The 21,151-nt window shown below is 40.3% G+C and overlaps 1 protein-coding gene across 25 annotated transcripts in view; it reads left to right on the top strand.

Moving 5' to 3' along the window:
• The window catches only part of SLC44A3 (solute carrier family 44 member 3), a 215,791-nt gene that overhangs the window by 153,368 nt on the left and 41,272 nt on the right, over nucleotides 1-21,151 (top strand). For all 25 annotated transcript variants that reach the window (XR_008306035.1, XR_008306036.1, XM_053244977.1 and 22 more), the window contains 5 exons: nucleotides 6,110-6,203; nucleotides 14,572-14,741; nucleotides 15,560-15,649; nucleotides 16,412-16,536; nucleotides 20,155-20,341. Coding sequence is in view for 23 of the 25 variants with exons in the window: in XM_053244977.1 (XP_053100952.1) it covers nucleotides 6,110-6,203; nucleotides 14,572-14,741; nucleotides 15,560-15,649; nucleotides 16,412-16,536; nucleotides 20,155-20,341 (666 nt within the window). In the remaining 2 variants the exon portion in view is untranslated. The remainder of the gene's footprint in view (nucleotides 1-6,109; nucleotides 6,204-14,571; nucleotides 14,742-15,559; nucleotides 15,650-16,411; nucleotides 16,537-20,154; nucleotides 20,342-21,151) is intronic.

The raw sequence follows: 21,151 nt of genomic DNA, 5'->3' as shown, positions 1-21,151 counted from the left end.
GGGGACACCCTTTTCCTCTCTCTTAATTCCACTTGGATTTTGTGGAGTCCCCGCTCTCGCTGTCGTCACTTGCACCTCAGCCCGCATCATTTTTGAAGGTCTCTTGGTTTTTCAGGGGGCAACAGCAACTTTTCACTTAAATATATCTTGAAAAAAATAACACTGTGGTGACTGTTCCTAATCAATTCATCAGTACTTAATTCTTGCACTCGGTCTGCCCAGGAGTGTGCAGATTTGCCTCCCCTCTAGTATGCTCAGGTATCCATGATCAGCTGTTCCAAGGTGCAGTCATTGTATTTAGAAATATTGCCTGTTTCCATCATCTGCTCAATCAGTATGATAGTATAGTTCAGGGATTCCCAACCTGTGGTGCTCCAGATGTTGATGATCTACAACTCCCATCATCCCTAGCCACAATAAATTGTAGCTGGGGATCATGGGAGGTTTAGTTCAGCAACATCTGGAGTACCACAGGTTGGGAACCCCTGGTATAGTTGAAGTCATTCATTACTGTAACACTTTCTCGTTTAGATGTTTCCCTGATAGGGATGTGCACGAACTCAATTCGTGCACTGGTTTGGTGTTGAACAGGTCTGGATGAGATTTGAACTGGTTTGGCGCCATGTGGAAAGGGAGGGCGAGTGGGATCTTTAAGAAAAAGGAGAGCAGGTCCTTACCTGCTCGCTGCCACATGCAGCTTCCTGCTGCAACAGGGCTTGTCCCAAGTTCCCTTGCACGGCTCCAGCATGCACATGGCTGAACTGGTTTGACGCCAAACCAGTACACATCACAGTTTTGGGCAGAGTGTAAATAGTGTGATCCCCAGTACTAAATTACTCTTCAGGCCTGGCAGTTATGCCCACAGTGATTTTGTGGAGGACTTTTTTCTTACGTTTTCTAGAATGCTGGACTCTATGTCACCTTCAACATGCAGAGCAACACCACTTCCATAAACCTTCCCCCATCCTTGTAAATTTTCATTTAGAGAGAGATAACAATATCCCACTGTTTCTGTCCACTTTACTGATTTTTGAAATGCCTATTTTTGGCAGAATTTAGAGACTTTTAGTATTAGCATATATATTTACCCCTTTCCAAATGTCACCCCAAAGAAGTTGATCTCAGTATGTCCGGTAATGTGCATTAAACAGCATTTTAAATATCATGTGTATTTAAACTATTGGAAAGTATATGAAGGAAGAAGACGAAAACAGAATTGTGCAAAACCATGGTTACTGAAACACTCCTTATGTCTTTTGAACAAATTCTCTTCTCTTCTTCAGGGGAATAATTGTCCAGAGAACCAGCTTTATTCTCTAAGCATGTGAATTATTGTATGAATTCTTTGTTATCATTGTGCTGAAGGTGTTGGGACTTCTTCAGTAAACTTTGGTTGGAATTGCTTTTGTGCAAACAGAAGGCATTTCCATTTTTGCCAGTCCTCCCTTCCTCCTGCTCCCTTGCCACATGCCATCCTGTTCCAGAGGGATTAGATTTTCCCCAGGATTGGATTTTCAGGGGTCACATGGGGTAACATCATGGAATAGAATCCAGTCTTTTTAAAAAAAAAACTATTTTAGAATTTTCCTCTTGTATTCTGTTGTTACTACCATTTTACTTTGATTCAAAACATCATGAAAGCCTGTTTTTGAAGAGATGGCAGTTTGACTTCTGATTAAGTTTGAAGTGACTGGTGATTTTGCAGCAGTGTGGTGTATTTGCCAGCAGAGGGACTGAAGACACCAAAGTTCTTAGGCCTCTATAGCTTTGTCGTTATAAGCGTCTAGTTCCTCTTGGTCTAGTGAGAAGGAATTACATTTTATGATCCAGTTTTTCAAACTGAGCAGATGATATATCATTAAAAAGCTAAAATGCATGCATCCACGTGTGCCTTTTATGATAAATCTGTCAAATTAATAGCACATCTGGCCTTATCATGAAGGAGGCAGCAGACTGTGGGTCAGTTCTTGGGGGCAGCAAGCTAGTCCACCCAGCACTTCCCTCATGGATGATCTGCAAAGGATGGAAAATGAGATGGCACTGTGCTGAAGACCTTGAAAAGAAAAACAGGGGGAGTTTTAAAAAATAGAAGGGAATTGGGGATGTAATTTTCATTTTATTATATTTTTATATATGGGAAGAGTCACATTTTGTGCTCTGCTTCTGACAGAAAAATGTCATAGGCTAGCAGTAATTAATATTAATTTAGTTCTATATTTAAAAACAACAACAACAACTCTTAATTCCTTTTAGGAACATCACCAGTTGCTCAAGGCACTTCACATGCATCTTTATACCTTCTGACTGCTGAACATGTCCCTTTTTAATTTTTAGACTGAGCTAGATTCCCCCCCAAAAAAACAACAACAACCCAACAACTTTTGCTTTAATTTGGAGAGAGTTAGGGATTATTATATTTATATATAATAAATACTTATAAATAGTAAGTGTTTATTATATATATTTATTGTAAATTGCCAAGAGAGGTGAGCTTAGGGTGGTATAGAAATATGCTAAATAATAAATCAATAAAAGACTTCACTTTCGATGTACAAAAATACATCATTAAAATTTCTCAGCTTCTTTTGTTTCATCCATTAAATGATAGTATCTTTCTGTTTCTCTAACTTAAGCTATTATCATTTTGGCTACATGCAATGTACTAATACAATAAATTCAAATGCCCAGATCCTATAATAGCAATCTTATGTGCAAAAAGAGGCCAGGTGGGGTGGGGCTGGAAGGGGCTTAACCTTCAGGGTTGGGACCTCAGCACAGTTACAACCCCTGAATTACGTTCTTAGTCTTTAAGATACAAAATAAGAAAAGTAATATTGGAAGCAGCACTTAGAAATTAATGGATTACATTAATGGTAGGGAATGGATATTGAAACCTGAATATGATGGAAATATGTTTAGGCTCTTGAGGATGTGCAGTGATAATGATATTTGAATTCTGCTATTAGACATGCCTTAGTATTTAAGCACTTAAGTAGTGCATGCCCTGGTAAGTTCCTGACTAGACTACTGTAACATGCTGTACTTGGGGTTTCTCTTAAGGTTGTTTAGAAGCTACAGTCGATACAAAATTTGACATCCAGATTTATTTTTGGTGTTAGTCCAGGGAGCATAAAACAGTACTCTGCTGGTTACTTGTTTAAGGGCTAAATTCAAGGGACTGTTTGCTTAACTTTGAAGCCCTTAATGCTAGGTCCAGGATATGTGTGCAAGTGTATTCTCCTGTATGTACTTTCTTGTAGTTGTGTGTACACTGGTTTGCCCACTTTGGTTCAAATCCAAACCAGATTCGAACTGACTGGGCATGTTGGGTTTTGGCACTCCCAAACAGGAGGCCCGGTTCAGTTTGAATTCAAACCGGCTTGGGTCCGGTCTGGGGGTGCTGGGTACCAAAAATTGTTTTTTTAAAAGGTTGACACACCATTGCTGAAAGCTTCTGCAGTCTTGGGGCGGGTGCTGCAGCAGCCACGGGAGGGTTTCCAGTCACGCAAATGTCACACATATGTGCATGCGCCATATGTGCACACAGGGCCAAAATGGCCCCAAAATGAACTGAACTGGCTTGTGGGGGTGGGTGGGAGGGGGAGGCCGGTGGGGGAAGCAGGAGCCTCTAGAGATGCCCCTGAGGCCACAGAAGTCTTTAGTGGTGGTAAGTCGACCTTTTTAAAAACCAAATTTATTGGCAACCAACACAACCAGGCCCGAACCAGCCCAGAGGGTTGGCTTGACCTCAAGCCGTACCTGGCCCAATTCAGTTCAAGATCAAGCCCTCAAACTGAACTGGCTCGAGATCGAACTGGTCCGCACATCCCTACTTTCCTGCTCTTTACAGTCTTGCACAGATAATCTTCTAACTGGAAATGAAACTAGCAGACTGGTGGCCATTGTGAAAACTGTTTTCTTAGTGGCTGCCTTGAAGCTGCAAAATCTAATTGCTTATTCAGGTTGCCCAAATTCAGGACCTTGGCCTTTTAGTAAATAAACCTGCTTATTTAGACAAGCTTTTTGTGATTAATGCTTCAATTAGGTTTTATAGGGTTTTGTACAGTATTTGCTTTTTATGATTATTTTCCTTCAATTCCTTTGGATTATGTTTTACATTGTATCATCATTATATTTTTGTTCCTACACTTGAAAAATGTTTTATTTAAAATTGGCAGTACATTTTCTAAATACATAAAATGGGCCAGTTCTCACAATTCGGTGATTGCAGTTATCCCACCAAATGTGTGTCAGCAGAGAGAGGCAGGTGTATCTAGGGTAGGTCAGGCAGGGCACGTGCCCCGGGCGCCACTTGAAGGAGGTGCAATTTTTAAAAATGAACATTTTTTAAAAAAATGGCTGCCAAAAACAAAATGGCCACTGCGCATGCTCAAATGGCCTCCGTGAGGCCATGGGCCATGCCAGGCCTCGCAGAGGCCATTTGAGCATGTGCGGTGGCCATTTTATTTTTGGCGGCCATTTTTAAAAAAAAAACATTATTTTTAGAAATGGCCACCGAACATGCTCCAGTGGTCCCTGTGAAGCCCTAGGCCTTGCTAGGCTTTGCAGAGGCCATTTGCGCATGCATGGCGACCTCCAACATGGCCAGCACACCGATCTTTGTAGTCCCAAACAGGCCCAAAAATCAGCCCGGGTCAGGCTGCAGCAGTGAATTAAGAGGCTGGCGGGGGGGATGGGGGTCCTTTGCAGCCCCCCACCATGCCCTATAGGAAGCCCCCGAAAGGGGCTACAGGTAATTTTTTTAAATTTAATATAAGTCACTGTACACATATTTAGTTTGGCACTATGTACAGAGGGATTGTGAATACTGAGCTGAAGCTTATGAGCTAGGATTGTATTCATTTGCTCTTACTTTGCTTCTTGTGATAAGTGAGTTAAATGTGATGTCTTAGTAATATGGCTATTAATGGTGAGTTCGTCTTTGAATCAGTGTGAAATCCTTAGTACTAAGGCCCACTGGGAGTTTCTTGCTCTCTTTCTCTCATTTTAACTGTCTTTCCGAAATACTAGAATATATTCCAAGCAGTGACACAGTTTACTCTGCATATCCTTTAATTATTTTCAGAGTATCTGGGAAAGGCAAATTCTCCATTTATTTTTAAAACTTATGTAATAATGATGCTACAATGCATAGTAGAGAATTAGACAGGCACTTCTGTTTAGTTTTCCAAGTACACGTCCACATAGTATTTGGGTATTTCATGAGCCCCAACATACTGAAATTGGTAGTTTTCCAGCATTTTTTGGTCTGGCTATGTCCACTGCTAAATAGTTTTTGAAATATGAACGAGCTTGATTTGTATTTTTGAGCTGATATTATGGTAAAGTTATCTGAAAGATGGTGTCAGATGTTTGGCCAGGGGGCGCAATTTCAGTGCTTGCCCTAGGCGCTATTTTCCCTAGATACGCCTCTGGAGAGAGGAGACACGTGTGCTCCCAATTACCGATTGTTTGCGACCATGAGATGATCATGTGTGAATTTTCAGCTGCGGTGGCTCAGCACAGCAGCTGACATTGGCCTCCCTACTTCATATCTAAGATTGCCAATGTCAGCTGCCTGCCCCAAGTAATCACGACTGAGCCCTTGCACACTATCACTTCCCAATCATTTTCACCGTGCAGACAACTAGAAATTGGGAGCGTGCACACTTCCTCCTTCCTCTTCTGCCCAACATTTGGCAGCATAACAACAATCACGAAATGGTGAGAACTAGCCCAATAAATATTTTAATATGGGAATAGAAGTATGACAAATATTTATGTACCACTTTTCAACAAAAGTTCCCAAAGCAGTTTAGAAAGATGTAAATAAATAAATAAAATGGCTCCCTGTCCCCAAAGGCTCACAATCTAAAAAAGAAACATAAGATAGGCACCAGCAACAGCCACTGAAGGGATGCTGTGCCACTGTTATTCATCCCTCCAGCCACTGGAGGGATGGGATGGATAGGGCCAGTTGCTCTCCCCCTGTTAAATAAAGAGAATCACTACTTTTAAAAGGTGCCCCTTTGCTCAGTTAACAGTGACTAATATTATTCTCTAATGTTTGTATTTTATCATTACCAGCTTATCATTTTGTTCTCTGTAGATTCTTGCCTTTGTGTTTACAATATAAATGCTACCAGTTGTGTACACAGTTCCAAAGTAGCTGAACTTTGTCCTACTTTACCAGTTCCACAAAGGTAAGAATGCATATTATTTTACCCAGACATTCTTAGACGTTTGATACATCTAAAAATTAGCTGCATATAGTCAAAGCTATTATCATTTTTATATTCATTTTCTAGTTTTTAGTCTTGGAGAAGGTACTGATTATTCCTGATTTGAATATCACTTGTGATTTCTACTTGCTTTTGGGATTTCAAGCATTCATTTAAGTACATTTTTAAGCAGAAGGGGAGACTGATTGATCACTTGATCCTGTTAATATTAATGGCATTATATCAGTGGAACTAGTTAATGAATTAGCTTCCTTGTTCTTAAATCAAAAGAACAAAACTCCTTGCTGTGACCCCTTACTTTACATTTCTGCACATGGAACTGCACAGAGGAAATGTGTAGACATTGACCAAGTAAATCAGGCTGTGCAATAGAGGGCGCACAGATCCCTGTATTTTGGCATCACATTTAAATGGGTTATGCAGAAAAATGAAGGAAAGTGAACCAAAGTCACATCAAACGTGTCACGTAATATTATTTGAATATTGTATTATGTCAACTCATGCTTTTTTGTATCATGAAGTGTGTTTGGAAGCAGTCTACACGATACTTGAGAGGTTTCTTCTTTAAAAGCAAAAGTGGTGAAAGTAAAGTCACTACCTACCGTAGCTTATCAGTAAATTATTAACTGAGAAGGTATGTGAGGGTTCTGGTTAAGATGGCTACTAGTGAGGACATGCTGTGAGTGAGGGAGCTCCTGCCTGGTGCTGAATTCCAGCTCTATTTTCACGGCACATGGCTCTGTGGTCTCCAGGAGTCGACACTGACTCAACGGCACAACTTTACTTTAAAGCAACAATGGTCAGCTATTAACTGAAAGCAATTCAAATCCAGTTAAAATCTCTCTGCAAGCTGAAATGGGGAAGTCTAACGGGTGGTGACAGAGAAAGCACGGGGAAACCCTGAGGTGAACTCTCCATTGTCATCAGGCCCGCCCTCTCCCATTCTGCTTGAAAACTCTGGTCCTACAATCCTAACCCTGTTAAAGGAAATGGCTAAAGATGCTATTCAAACAATCAGGCTGTCTTTAAATGCTTTACAGTGGTCAGTAGATACTCTGGGCACAAGGGTGTGGGCTGTGGAGAGTCGTATCTCCCTTATTGAAGACCATGATTGATACTAAAATAGACACCACCATCAAGACTTTGTACAATGAAAATAAAATGCTACAAGCTAATGCGGTGGATTTGGAATGCCGTTCTCACAGAAATAATATACGAATTGTAAATTGTTGGAGTCAGAGAGCATTTGGAATGTTCCAGCCCCTCCACCTTTATTGCATCTGTCTTTGGAGACCTTCTGCAGTTACCTGAGGTCTAAGTCTTAGAAACTGAAAGAGTTCACAAAGCCCCCATCCCACCATCCCGTGAAGGGCATTTATTATTGTCAAATTCCTGTGATTTCCTACTAAAGAAGACATTCTACAAAGAGCAGGAAAGAGAGAACGCTGGGGAGAAAATAGTTCTCGTGTCATAAATTCCCCAGATTATTCCAAGGATGTGATTAAGTATCATAAAGTCTTCTCTTGGGCCCATCAATTAGCCAGAGCCCACAATATCCAATTTTATATTTGCTTCCCTGCTATTTTCTGTGCATGCCATGAGGGTCGACTTCAGTCCTTCAGCAATACTGCAGAAGCAGAATGTTTTCTACTTCCTCTGGATTCTTCCAAGCAAATTCCTTCTGAAGGCTGAAAAGCTCTGTTAGGCCTCTTTTAGAAGACCAGTATTAGATCAAATCACTTTCCACAACTTCATTTCTTCAGGATACCTTATTCAGGATACCTTCATTTCTTCAGGATACTCTCATTCTAATATACTTTCTTTACATTAGAGTTTTGTTTGCAGTTCTCCTGCAGACAATGTTGTTCTTCTTTGGGTGAATGAGGGAGTTAATATGCGTTGCATTTATTATTTTGGCCTGTTTATATTCCCTGCGTTGATATACTATTTGCTTCACTTTAAAACTATTGGTATGTATGTGCTGGCGGGGGTACGGGGTAGGATTGTGTATGTTTGTGTGCAGGACTTTTATACTGTGGAAGGAAAAGTTTTCAAATTTAGGAGGAAATAATTAAATGATTTATCTTCTCTATACTCGAGTGGGGTTTTTTTTAAAGGTTGATTTAATTACCCTTCTCTCTCTCTCTCTCTCCCTCTCCCTGCGCCCCCCCCCTCCTGTTTTTTGGTTCTCCTTGGAAGTTGGGATTTCTCTTCCCCTGCGTTTTGTTTTTTAATCATATGAATCATATTGCCAGACCTTAATTTTATTATCAGTGGCTTGGGGGTGGGGATATTGTTTGTTTGTGGAGGGGTTGGCCTTCCCCCCTCCCCTTCATTACTTTATTTAATACATAAACCTCTGCTTTGATAAAAGTGTTTTGCTTTACAATTTTGTAAGCATTCATGTACAAGACCTTATTTTAACTATTAGGGTGTGGGTTTTGTTTTGTTTTGTTTTGTTTTGTTTTGGAAGGTGTAGGATAAACAGAGGAGAGGGACAGAGATTAAGAGGGGGAAATGCTGTTATGTCACTGTGGATGACCGTTAAAGATTTCCATATATATTGCCATATTTGTGTATTATTTGTGATTCATAATGCCACTACTTTGCGTTACCTTGTTCCAGTTATTGTATTCTCTATGTTCATCAAACAAATTCATTGTTCTTATTAATATTGCAGTCTCACCCCCCCTTCCTTCTTTGTCTATTTTTGATCCGATTGTTACTGTCCCTGTACACCTAACTTTCAGGGTGATATATGAATACATATGGGTGTATATGTATATAATTTGTATCTATTTATTTTTACACGCAGTAAGAAATATCCTTGACATTGCCCCCGTCCCTCCCCCAACTCATTTCTTGAATTACAGTTTATCACTGACTCCTAGAAAAATGAGTGGTGGGCTTTGACATAGGCAGGAATTTCTTTCATGTAAATTCATGTAAATTTATCTTTTCATTTTGTCCATCTCAGCTTTACTCAAGATAAATGTGAATGCAGGTTCTTCCCCCGCCCCCTCCTTTCAGGAACTTTGCACGTAGATTGCGCTCCTGCATGCTGTACTGCCCGCTTTCTGGAAGCAGTTAATATTTTCTAGAAACTGGGACATGAGCCTGTTACTTGGTCTCGCATTTGTGTTCTATTTTTTCTTTTTCTTTTTCTTTTTTATAGTGGTTTTCCCCCCTTACCTTCCTAAGTCATATATTTTATGCTTTCCCTTTTAAAATCCATCTTTGTTACAATCTTCCCTCACAGTCCTGAAACACTCTGACTTCTGGTGCATGTTTATTATAGTTCCTTGCTATAATATTTTAAGTATCTATAGATAGTCTGATCAATTCTTTTCCTCCAAATTAGAAGCTAAAACCACCTGGCACACTATCTATGGTCTGCTGCCCTTGGATAGTTTTTTCCATCATAAAGTCTTTGTCTGTCTTGTTATTGTCTGGCCTTTGGGTAAGTGTACAATCTGGGTTCTCCTCCTCTTCATTCCACTTTACCACACTCTTTTCATATTATTTTGAATACCATGGCTGTTAATATTGTCAGTTGGAATACACGGGGTTTAGGCAGTCCAGCAAAGCGCAGACAGGTCCTGACCAAGCTTTTAAAAATGCACACAGGTCGCATTCCTACAGGAAACACATTTGCTTCCAGTAGATAAAGACAGAATGTGTAAAGATTTGATCAGTGAAGCTTTTGCAGTAGTTTCCAAAAGGTCTAGGGGGGTAATGCTTTTGATTTATAAGTAATTGACTTGGCTGACACTGAAAGAAATATCTGATTGCCGCTTTCTGATTTTGATTGCAAAAAACCCATCCACCACTCTAGCACTAGTAAAATGTTTAGCCCAAATAATGATTCTCCAGATGCATTTTGCTTATGCATATACCACCTCTTATATATAGAATATGACCATTTTTGATCTTTCTATGTTTTTGGAAGTGTTTCACTCCCTCTTTAGCTGCTGATAGCAAAGCAGCCTTAGCACTCTCTTTACAGATAGAGGAATTATCGCTTTCTTTGAAAAATATGGCTAACCCTAAAGCACCTGGGCCTGACAGCTTTCCAGTAGAAGAGTACAAAGCGTTTTCAAATATTCTGCTTCCCAAGTTATTGCCAGTCTTCTCTGAGGCCCAGCATACTAAACCTCTTCTACTATTCCAGTTCAATGCAGTTATTTCACTTCTGCTTAAGCCTGACAAGGATCCATCTAACTGTTCCAGTTACAGATCTATTTCTTTAATCAAAAATTGGTATTAAAATCTTGGTTTCTGTTTTGGCCAATAGACTGCAATCTGCTATATCTTTAATAGTACACCCTGATCAAGTGGGTTTCATTTGAGGCTGGCAAGGTGCAGATTATATCAGTTTACTGATTGATCTAGTTTCACTGTTTCAGAACAAATCTACTCCTACTGCTGTTTTCTCTCTTCATGCAGAGAAAGCCTTTGATAGAGTCTCTTGTTCCTTTTAAAATTGTGTCATGTTCAAATTTGGCTTTTCTCCTGAATTAATAGACTGGATAGACATTTTTATACTCTGAGCCTCAAGTTCATTCTCCCCGCCCCATGGAGTTTTGTCATTTTCCTTCAGGCTTTCTCGAGGCACCAAGCAAGGTTGTCCTTTATTTCCTCTTCTTTTTAATTTAGCTTTAGAGCCTCAAGACAAAATCCTGCCGTCAAAGGCATAACAATAGATTACAGCACAAAATAACTCTGTATGCTGATGACACTCTCCATTTTATAGAGAATCCTGCTTCTTCCATCCCTGCTTTGATTCCTTTAATTCAGAAGTTTAGCCAACTCTCTAATTAATTGGTCCAAGTCTGAACTGATGCCTTTGGAGATCCATTCTTCTCACTCCTTGTTTTATAACTGGAATTTCAGAATTTTCCAAATAGAAATTAAGTACTTTGGAATTATTGTCACCCTTAATATTTCCTCCTTACTTTATAAGAATCTTAATCTCATCTTTTCTCAAATAAAACTTTATATTGATAGATGGATCTCCTTAACTAACAGCATTTGGGGTAAAAGAAACATAATTAAAATGAATCTCCTTCCCCATTTGATCTATGTATAAAGCTCCTCTAGCTGCTTTCTCAAACCTTTCTGCAAGTTCATCTGGCTTAAAGACAATCCCAGATTTTCCCTTCATAAATTGCAATTAACCAATCCTGGGGCAGGGGTGTATGGGCTAGTTTTCCAGATATCCTACACTATCATAGAACATACTTGCTTAGGTCTTTAAATTAAAACATGGTTTTCTCAATCCTCCAGCATGGTATACTTTTGAGCTTTCTTTTGTAAAACCTCTATTGTACTGGTCTATGTTGGGCTCTAAATTTTCACAGACTGGAGGTATCTCTCCTCCTACTATCAAGGCTTTGAGAGGAGCATGGCATGGTTTGTGCCATCACGATGGCTCTGATCTATGACCAAATAACCCTTTGGTACAACCCTGAAATCAAATACTGGTCACCAAACTCTTCTACCCTAGATCTTAAATTGAGGCGTATCCCTCAAATGTTGACATTCCGTATCTATTGGACACCTGAACACTTTTTCTATAAAAAAGAATAACTACTTCTTCATGTTGGCACTGTGGTGTTGCTGAGGGCTCCCTAATTCATATGACATGGAGTTGCAATGTAATAGCTCCCTTTTGGCAAGACGTGATTGACCGCATCAACCTAGTTTTGAATTCTGATTTTAAATTTTGTGACATATCAATCCTTCTTGGTTATTTACCACATGTCTAGAACCTCTCCTGAGTAAGCAAATCATGGCTCTCCCGTGCACTACTTGTCGCCAACTGTATTATTGTACAGTGTTGAAAAGGTCATTTCAGCCCCTCAGTTTGTCATTGGATAGAAGATCTCTCTAATATGACAAGGTTTGAAGTAACAAACCCATACCAGAATTTGGAAGGACTATCTAGAGTTATTTGCATAATTTATTCTGTGTATTTCAAATCAATAACTTTATCCCCCCTCCCCTCCTCCACCTGTTTGTTTTGGTTTCTTCCTCATATCCCCACCTTTTTGTTGTAATTACTTTATTATAACATGAACAAAACTGAATAAAACTGTTAATTAGGAAAAAAACTGGGAAGGTATGCTGTACTGATTAAACTTTATCTTTCACTGCACAATGTGGGGTGGGGGGGAGATTTTAAAGGTCCCTAAGAAAAATTGAGAAAATGTTGGAGGTAATTAACCTCTGGTTGGTGGCAGACAGCTGTTCTTTTTCCTTTTCCTTTTTTTTTTGGTTGCCTTTTTGGTAGCAGTTGCTGCTGCTACTTTAGCAGCAGCAGTAGTATGGAGCTCAACTCTGCAGCCAGCTTCCACTGGTCACCATGAATTTTCCCCTAGAATTCTCTTCTAGAATTTCCTGGGAATTACCCTATGTTAATAACATAGTGGCCTTCTGTGGGGGCTGCTTGTGAAAAGAATGGCAGCCTTACTTGGCAGCGCTGTTCCCTCTAAGGCGTGCGCATGTGCACGCGCTTACAAGTTCTTGGATATCCGCTCAGTTCATTTTAGATCCTGCTCAGGACGAATCAAGAAGGCCCAGTTCTGAATGCACATGCGCGCACACTGTCTTGATACTGCCGCTCAGAACAAAACTCATTCTGCACAGAGATGAAAAAAATTAGAGGGGCCACTGCTTGGCAGGTGTTCCCCTCGCCCCCCCGGCCTTTGGCTCAGAAGCACCCGTGGAATGACACTTCATCATGACATAGTATATTTCCTGGGGTATTCTGAGGATTCCCCCTGGCCAGAGGCAGTGAAAAATATTTTGTTAAAAAGTCAGCATTGTTGCCAATGTAACAATGGAGGGTAAGGTCCCTCCAAAACTATCTCATTCCTCATCCTTCCCAAAATCACTGCCATGAATCCCTGTTTTTGCAACTCGCAAATAGGGTAATGAAAATGGGCTGGCATTTTCCTTAGCTGTACTTTCTGCACAATCCAAACACACAAGAATACCCAACTTATCTTTTGTGCAGTAATCCCAGAAACTGTGACCCAGTGACAGTAGCATAATCTATGTATAGTGGATTGTTAGGGTTGGAAATAGACTGGTTTTAATAATGTTTAAAAGGCTAGAAGTTCTCTAGAGCAATAAGAGAGAGTGCATCCATCTGAGAGGAGAGCTGGTCTTGTGGTAGCAAGCATGACTTGTCCCCCTAGCTAAGCAGGGTCTGCCCTGGTTGCATATGAATGGGAGACTAGAAGTGTGAGCACAGTAAGATATTCCTCTCAGGATGGAGCCACTCTGGGAAGAGCAGAAGGTTCCAAGTTCTCTCCCTGGCTTCTCCAAGATAGGGCTGAGAGAGATTCCTGCCTGCAACCTTGGAGAAGCCACTGCCAGTCTGTGAAGACAATACTGAGCTAGATGGACTTATGATCTGACTCAATACATGGCAGCTTCCTATGTTCCATCTTCTGAATAATCTTATTGAAAGCAAAAAACATCATTCACAAATGACTGGAGCAGGGGAATCCAGGAGCTTGGACAAATTTTGCTCCCATCAGAATGATCTCTAGAGCAGTGATCTTCACTATTTTTGAATCTGTGGTCACTGTAGCAAAAGCATTCAGTGGTGAGCCATGTTAGCACATTAATTCCTCAAGAGGTTGACCATCTGCTGATCAGTTTTGTTTCTTTGGCCTCTGCCTCCCACTGCCTTAATATTTTCCCCTCCACCCTGAACTCTCATGACAGTCTGTGTGATCTCATCGAGAGATTTGCTGTGCTTTCCCTGTACCTACCTATCTTGTTACTCTGGCAACCTGTCTTGTCCAGCTGGATGAGTACTGTTGTGCCCACAGTCAGTTACTAACTGGTCTCACTTATTTCAGCGTTGCTTAGCCATGATTGAATATTCTGGTTGCTTCCTGGAAACTGGTTAATTTCCCTACAATGTCAAAAGCAAGATACCTGCAAAAGAGAGGGGGATCTGGAGATCTGTGTACAAGAGTTGTCCCTGCTATTGCAACAAATAGTGGCACACGTGTGTACTTTGGAGTTCCATATATGAAGAGAGCTTTTGGAATCAGATGTATCTGTCTCTAATGCTGCATTCCCAGAAAGTGCTTACATTGAATTGGAAGTGTTTTTATATATTAGGAGAAAATATTTTTCCAAGGAGGCTTCTTCTGGAGCACATTGAAACAAATGTCTATCAGGTTACTTGTCTGTCTGGTTACTTCAGTGAAAGTTTTATTGTTGTTTTGTAGTAATATTTCTGATCACTGGACTCAACAAATGTGTTTGGAATTCTAATCCTGACCATTTGCCCGTTTCCCCCCCTCAGTGTATCTTTCCCATTGTTTAATCGATGTGTTCCACAAAATGCTAAATGCTATTCCCAGTTTACATCGGTACTGATAAATGTGGCCAATGAAGTCGATATTTTTCATCGTGTTCTGAGTGGGATAATGGCAGGAAGAGAGACTGTAATAGGCCTGTGCATCCTTGCATTGGGTAAGTTTATTTATTTATTATATTTATATAATAAACAACAAACACAAACAAACATAAAACAGACATAAAACATATTTATATACCGTCTGATATGTGTATCTCTGGGTGATGTACACAACAAACGCAGAGATAAAACACAACAAGCATAAAACAGAGTAAAAGCATTTAAAACAATTTAACAAAATAAAAGTTAAAACAATTTCATGGGATAAAAACAAATTAATGTAAAATTAATTAAAATTAAAATCCTGAGAAAACACATCTTAAGGGTCTTCCTAAAAGCGAACAGAGATGGAGATGCTCTTATTTTGACAGGGAGCATATTCTAAAGCCCCAGGGCAGCCACAGAGAAGGTCTGGTTCTGGGTCGCCACCAGAGGAGCCGGTGGCAACTGTAACTGGACTTCTCCAGATGATCTTAATAGGTGTCAGGGTTCGTGACAGAAGGCGCTCTCTTAAGAACCCTAGATCCAAGCCATTGAATGCTTTATAGGTAATAACCAGCACTTGGTATTTTGCTTGGAAACATATCAGCTTTATTCATTATGTATATAAATGCAATGTGCCAGTCAGAACACCACTTCTGTGCTGTTATCAACACATCAGAATAGGTGTAGGTGTAGTCATTCACATACTGCAATCGTGTACATGGTAAGGCTGCTTAAATACTGTTTGATTCAGTGGTATTTTGGCAGTAAAACAGGCAGAATTGCACCCAGTTCTAGGGACAACTAAAATTCCAATGTAATCTGTTTAGGCAGCTTGGTGAATGTCTGTTGTTGTTTGTTAATTGCACTGGATTTTTTTTTTTAATTGCAGCCTTCTCTGTAATAATGACGGTAACCTTCAGATTCATCAGCATGCTTCTCATTCATATTTTTCTTACACTGCTTGTATTTGGATTATTATGTAAGTATTGATCCCTTTGATCTATATTTAGAAAGGCTATGATCCAATAAACTACAGTGTTCCATATGTAAAGGGCTTTTAAGCTTCCCACTTCCAGCAGGATTTTGGATTGTGATGCTGGTTGTATTAAATAATTATATTAAGTGGTGGTGGTAAGGTTTTGGGTAGAAGACAGATCTGTTCACAATGGGATTTTTCTTATGGTACCCTGGAATAAGAAAGTATCAGAGGATAATAACGTTTTTTTGAGTGTTTGGCATAATATAAGCTATTTATATGCTGTCCTTTGTCAGACATTTGATGACGATTAAGAGAATCTTAAGTGAATGTTGGATTGTGGTTCATGCCTTTTTTCATTGCGTGTGTGATTTTTTAAAAATTCCATTGTTACTAATATATTTCTGATTAATTAATATATTCTTGACTAATGTTTATCAATTTTGTAAAAATGCTAATTTTAAATATATATATATTTTAAAACAGCAACAAAAAGTTCATTAACTTTTAACTGCAGGCTTTCAGAGAGGCAGGCTCTGTGCATGAGCAGTACTTTCTCTCAATATTGCAAACTAGGGTGCAGTTTTATATTTGTGAGTCTGTTGTTCTTTGTTTGTGCCAGTCTGATTTTTAATTTCTCTGGAACTGCATTTGAAAAGCAGTACATATTAAGTAGATGTCTGTTCATAAAGCAAGTATATGCCCAAGTAACTCATATCTTTTGAATTAAATAAGCAATTACCTGTACTTCTGTATTTCTTCTAGTTGTTTCGGGTATTATGTGGTGGCTGTATTATAATTATACCAATGAACCCAGCATTGAATTAGAAACTGAAAAGGAAAATATGAAATTATTGCTTGCATTTTCTATTATATCTTCAACTCTTACGGTAAGGCAATTTATCAAATAGTCACTAGTATTTTATAGGTAATTCACTGAGCACAGACTGAACTGGGTCTTCCTTAGATGACAAACTGGAAGGCAGGCTAATTTTTCTTCTGCATCAGCACATATAGCGGTGTGTGCTGCTACCTCCAGCCATCACTGCTGGAAATTTTTGGCAAGTGCCATTCTATGTCATCATTGGTCTGCATAGGCCACGAGGGGCCTCAGGGCAGATGGAGCATCGTGGTACCTGCATCACATGAACTGCTCTATCCTGCCACATGCCACAGTCACCGCTCAGCAGACAACTTCTCCTCCTTGCAACTGCCGCCTCCTTCCTTTTGACCCTGCTCAGTTGTGAAAGTTGGAAATTGCAGTGCACACCGCCACATAAGCAATTGTGGTTTCAAGCAACCAGTGAACCTGAAGGATGCCAGGATACATGTGACTGAAATGTTTCACTTCTGCTACATTATACTATAGATACTTTCAAATGTGATCAATATAGTTCTGCTTGTATAGAATGTAATATAAGGACACTGGAAACATGAACTTTGAAAAATATTTAATTTGGGGGTTTTTACACCTGTATTTCTGGTTTTTTTATCTTTAGGTACTTTGTGTAATTTGTTTTAAAGCATAATTTTGAACTAGCAGAGCATAGATGCCAGATTTTTTAAAAATGGCAGTAGTCATTTTCAATATTGTAAGAAGCGTCTTAGCCCTCATGTTCTGCCCACTTTTATGCTTGCTCATAGTGATTGACATCCTGGCCAAATTACTCAGCAGAAGTCCTGTTGAAATAGAGTAGTCCTTTAGAGTATCTCCTGAGTAATTCTATTGAGTAACTTAGTCTGGATGTCAGCCAGTGGTTTTAATGTAGAAAATTCCATTTGAAACCTTACAAGAAAACATACACAACAGTGAATATCTACCTTAATTTGTCTGCATTTGAACTGGATTTAAAATGTACCATATAAGAATGTATCAAATATCATCATCATCATCATCATCAGGCAGTTTGGTGCTGGGTGTTATCAGTATGCTGATGACACCCAAATCTACTTCTCCTTTTCATCTTCATCATCAGGAAATGGCATTCATTCCCTAAATGCCTGCCTATAGGCAGTAATGGGCTGGATGAGGGATAACAAATTGAAACTGAATTCAAGTGAGACGGAGGTGCTCATTGTAGGAGCTCAGAATTTGAGGGATGAGTTAGACCTTCCTGTGCTGGATGGGGTTACACTCCCCCGGAAGGAGCAGGTACGCAGCTTGGGAGTACTCCTGGACCTGGGCCTCACCATGGTGTATTAGGTGGAGGCCATGGTCAGGAGTGCTTTCTATCAGCTTCGGCTGATTCAACAGCTGTGCCAATTCCTTGAAGAGGATGAACTCAAAACGGTGATGCATCAGCTGGTAACTTCCAGGCTTGACTATTGGAATGCGCTCTATGTGGGGCTGCCTTTGTACATAGTTCAGAAACTTCAGTGAGTTTAAAATGCGGCAGCCAGATTGGTCTCTGGGGCAACCTGGAGAGACAATATTCTGAGACAGGTGCATTGGCTCCTGATATGTTTCTGGGCAAAATACAAAGTGCTGGTTACTACCTTTTAAAGCCCTGAACAGCTTAGGTCCGAGTTATCTTAGAGAGTGCCTTCTTCTGCACGATCCCCACAGCACGTTAAGGTCATCTGAGGAGGACTGTCTTCAGTTACCACCAGCATGTCTGGTGGTGACTCAGAGGCGGGCCTTCTCTGTAGCCGCTCCTGGGCTGTGGAATGCACTCCCAGCAGAAATCCGTAATCTGAGTTCATTATTGGACTAAATGAGAGACCTTAAAACCTATCTGTTTGGCCTAGCCTTTCAGGCTTTTAAAACTGTGTTAAAACTGTCAATGTTTGGACTGGTTTTCCAGGGTTTTTAAAAAACCTGTTTTAAATGTTTTAATTGTTAATGGTTTGTTTGTTTGTTTGTTTGTTTGTTTAACCTATTTTTATACTGCCCAAAACTTACGTCTCTGGGTGGTTTACAACAAAAACAGAAAAGTTAAAACATGTTTTTATAGTTTCTGATTTTAACTGTTAATTGATTTTAGTTGTTTTTATTTTAATGTAAACCGCCCTGAGCTACTTTTGGAAGCACAGCCTAGAAATCAAATAAATAATGTAGTAATGATAATAATTTCATGGTTAATGGATACATTTTCAAAATGTTTTATTTTATGTTTTTCAGATCACTGTATAGTTGGATATGTGTATATATTATTGATTGTGTTACAGTAGAATTCACCTGGGTTATGGCTGACCAGTTGCCATGCTTATATCTGTGTTAGAATGTTGCAGGGAGAGAGGGCATAGAGTTGCTGTACCAGTGGACTGTAGCACGCTGTAATTGGCATCTCTCTCAGCCGCAGACTGGATGGAAGCGGATTGTGTGACGAGAGTCAGTGGCTGATATCCAAAGCAACGAAGCCGTTACAGAACTACCAAATTTGTGGTAGTACAAGAAGTAGATTTAGTTGCACTAAAAATGGGATTTGCATATGAGTGTTATTGCGCATAGCACTCTTGTGCAAACATTCCCTTTTAAACTGTTGGGCAACTGTTACACAACTGCAAGCATGCTTGCAGTAGCACAGTGCTAGTCTGAAATGCAAGTTCTGCAGTTCTGTGCTGGCCCAACATCCTACACATGCTCTGGATGTCAGCCCTCTCTGGACATGAGACTTATCCGATGGCTCAGTATATCTAATTGTTAACACAAGGTGGCAGCAGTTATGCTGGGAGAGACTACTGCTTGAAGAGAGGGAGATGTTTTAGTAGTTTTGAGTGTGCCTTTACACAGCTGTAGATGTTCAAGGTGAAGCTCAAATACCTATATACTGCAAGAGAAATGATTATTTAAACAATCTGTAACTTTGTGTCCCAGTTTTTGTCCTCAATGTATAACGGTGACAGGTCTCATTCATTTTATACTAGTGCTTTTTTCTGTAATAAATTTGTAATTCAAAACTAAAAAATTAGAAGAAGAAAGAGAAGGGCCCCAATAAAGAATTTAGTAATGGAATGCAGTGCACTGATCAGAGTCACTTGCCACAGAGAGTTTATGGAGTCAATATAAACTAGCTGAACTGGGCGCAGAGCATCTGCACCGCTAGTTCACCCTCTTCTTCCACCTCCGCCGTCACTTCCCTCACCAGCCAGCCAGCCTCCACCACCGTCTTCCCCGCTCCCTCCTGCCAGCTGGGTGCTACTTCCCCCACTCCCCACCACCATTTTCTTGCTGGCCAGCTGCCTGCCGCCCTTCACTGCTGTTTTGTTTCCCCACCGGCCGGCCAGCTGCCACTGCCATTTTCTTCCCTCCTGCTCGTCCCCATCGCAATCCGGCAGCTGCTCGTGAACTCTCACGAGAGCTGCCACACATGGGATTAGCGATGAGTATGCCTAAAAGAAATATATATAAAGGAGATGTTTTTAAAAAATGTTTGTGTAGAAGACTGTTGTAAAAAGTGGTTCAGACTAATCTTTATATATGAATTCATTCTCATTCCAAATTGGTAAATTTTTGCTAATTTGTTAATATAAACATTTCAATGAAATATTTTCTTTTCTTTTCATAGGTTGTCCTACTCTTTCTGATACTGATACTAAGGAAGAGGATTCATCTGACTATCCAGCTCTTTCAAGTTGCAAATAAAATAATCAGCAATATCCCTTCTCTGTTCTTTCAGCCCCTTTGGAGTTTTATGATACTTATTTTCTTTTGGATATACTGGGTTGCTGTGCTACTTAGCTTAGGAACTGCAGGTTAGTAATCTTCTTTTCTGTGTCCTCAGCCTATAAACTACTATGTCTTTTCTAAAACACACAACAATTATAGGAATCCATGTCAGTCCACCGAAAAATCTTTTTGGTCATTTTTTGTTTTTTTTGTGGGGGGGGGGGGGAATCCAAAAGCTGAAGCATTTACTGGGGCCATTCACATGAATGAATGTGAAGTGGGGGGAGGTGGCGGTGGTTGGGGGAGGCTGGCCCAACTCCCTTTCCCCAGAAATGTTGCTGGAAGCATGGACTGCACTCCAGTTGATCCGCGCTCCACCACACAGCGCAGGGACACATCTCGGCCTCCAGATATCCCACAATGCACTGTGCCATGAGCATGGTGCATTGATGGGATCCTCCAGGAGATAGGTGCTCTATGTGTCTGTTTCTGTGACCGCTCAGGCTGAACGCAGCCTGAGCGAACACATGATCCTGGAGCTGGGGTTAATGTCACGCTCGCCTTTGGGGTTAGAAGCTGGGCTAGGTGGTGCTGCCCCACCCGGCTCTGAATTCCACTGAAGCTCACTATATCCTGAGGGTAATATGACCCTCACAGACATATTTTGAAGGGGAGATTGGGAAAAAATCATCCCACCCCCATAAAGCCAGCACTGTGTTAGTCTGGGTGTTAGCTCTTGTCTTCTGATACAAATGCCACACCTCTTTGTTTGTTTGGTCTTGTTCTTTGGTTGACTCAGAGGGGATTGTAGCAAAAGAAAGAGCGGGTTCAGACAACTGTCAGCAAGTACATTTGGCCCAGACCACAGCATGAGCTGGTACTTCTGCTCGTTTTGT

Source organism: Hemicordylus capensis, chromosome 4 (genome assembly GCF_027244095.1).
Source record: "Hemicordylus capensis ecotype Gifberg chromosome 4, rHemCap1.1.pri, whole genome shotgun sequence".
Lineage (NCBI taxonomy): Eukaryota > Metazoa > Chordata > Lepidosauria > Squamata > Cordylidae > Hemicordylus > Hemicordylus capensis.
This window is presented reverse-complemented; position numbering and strand designations above follow the sequence as displayed.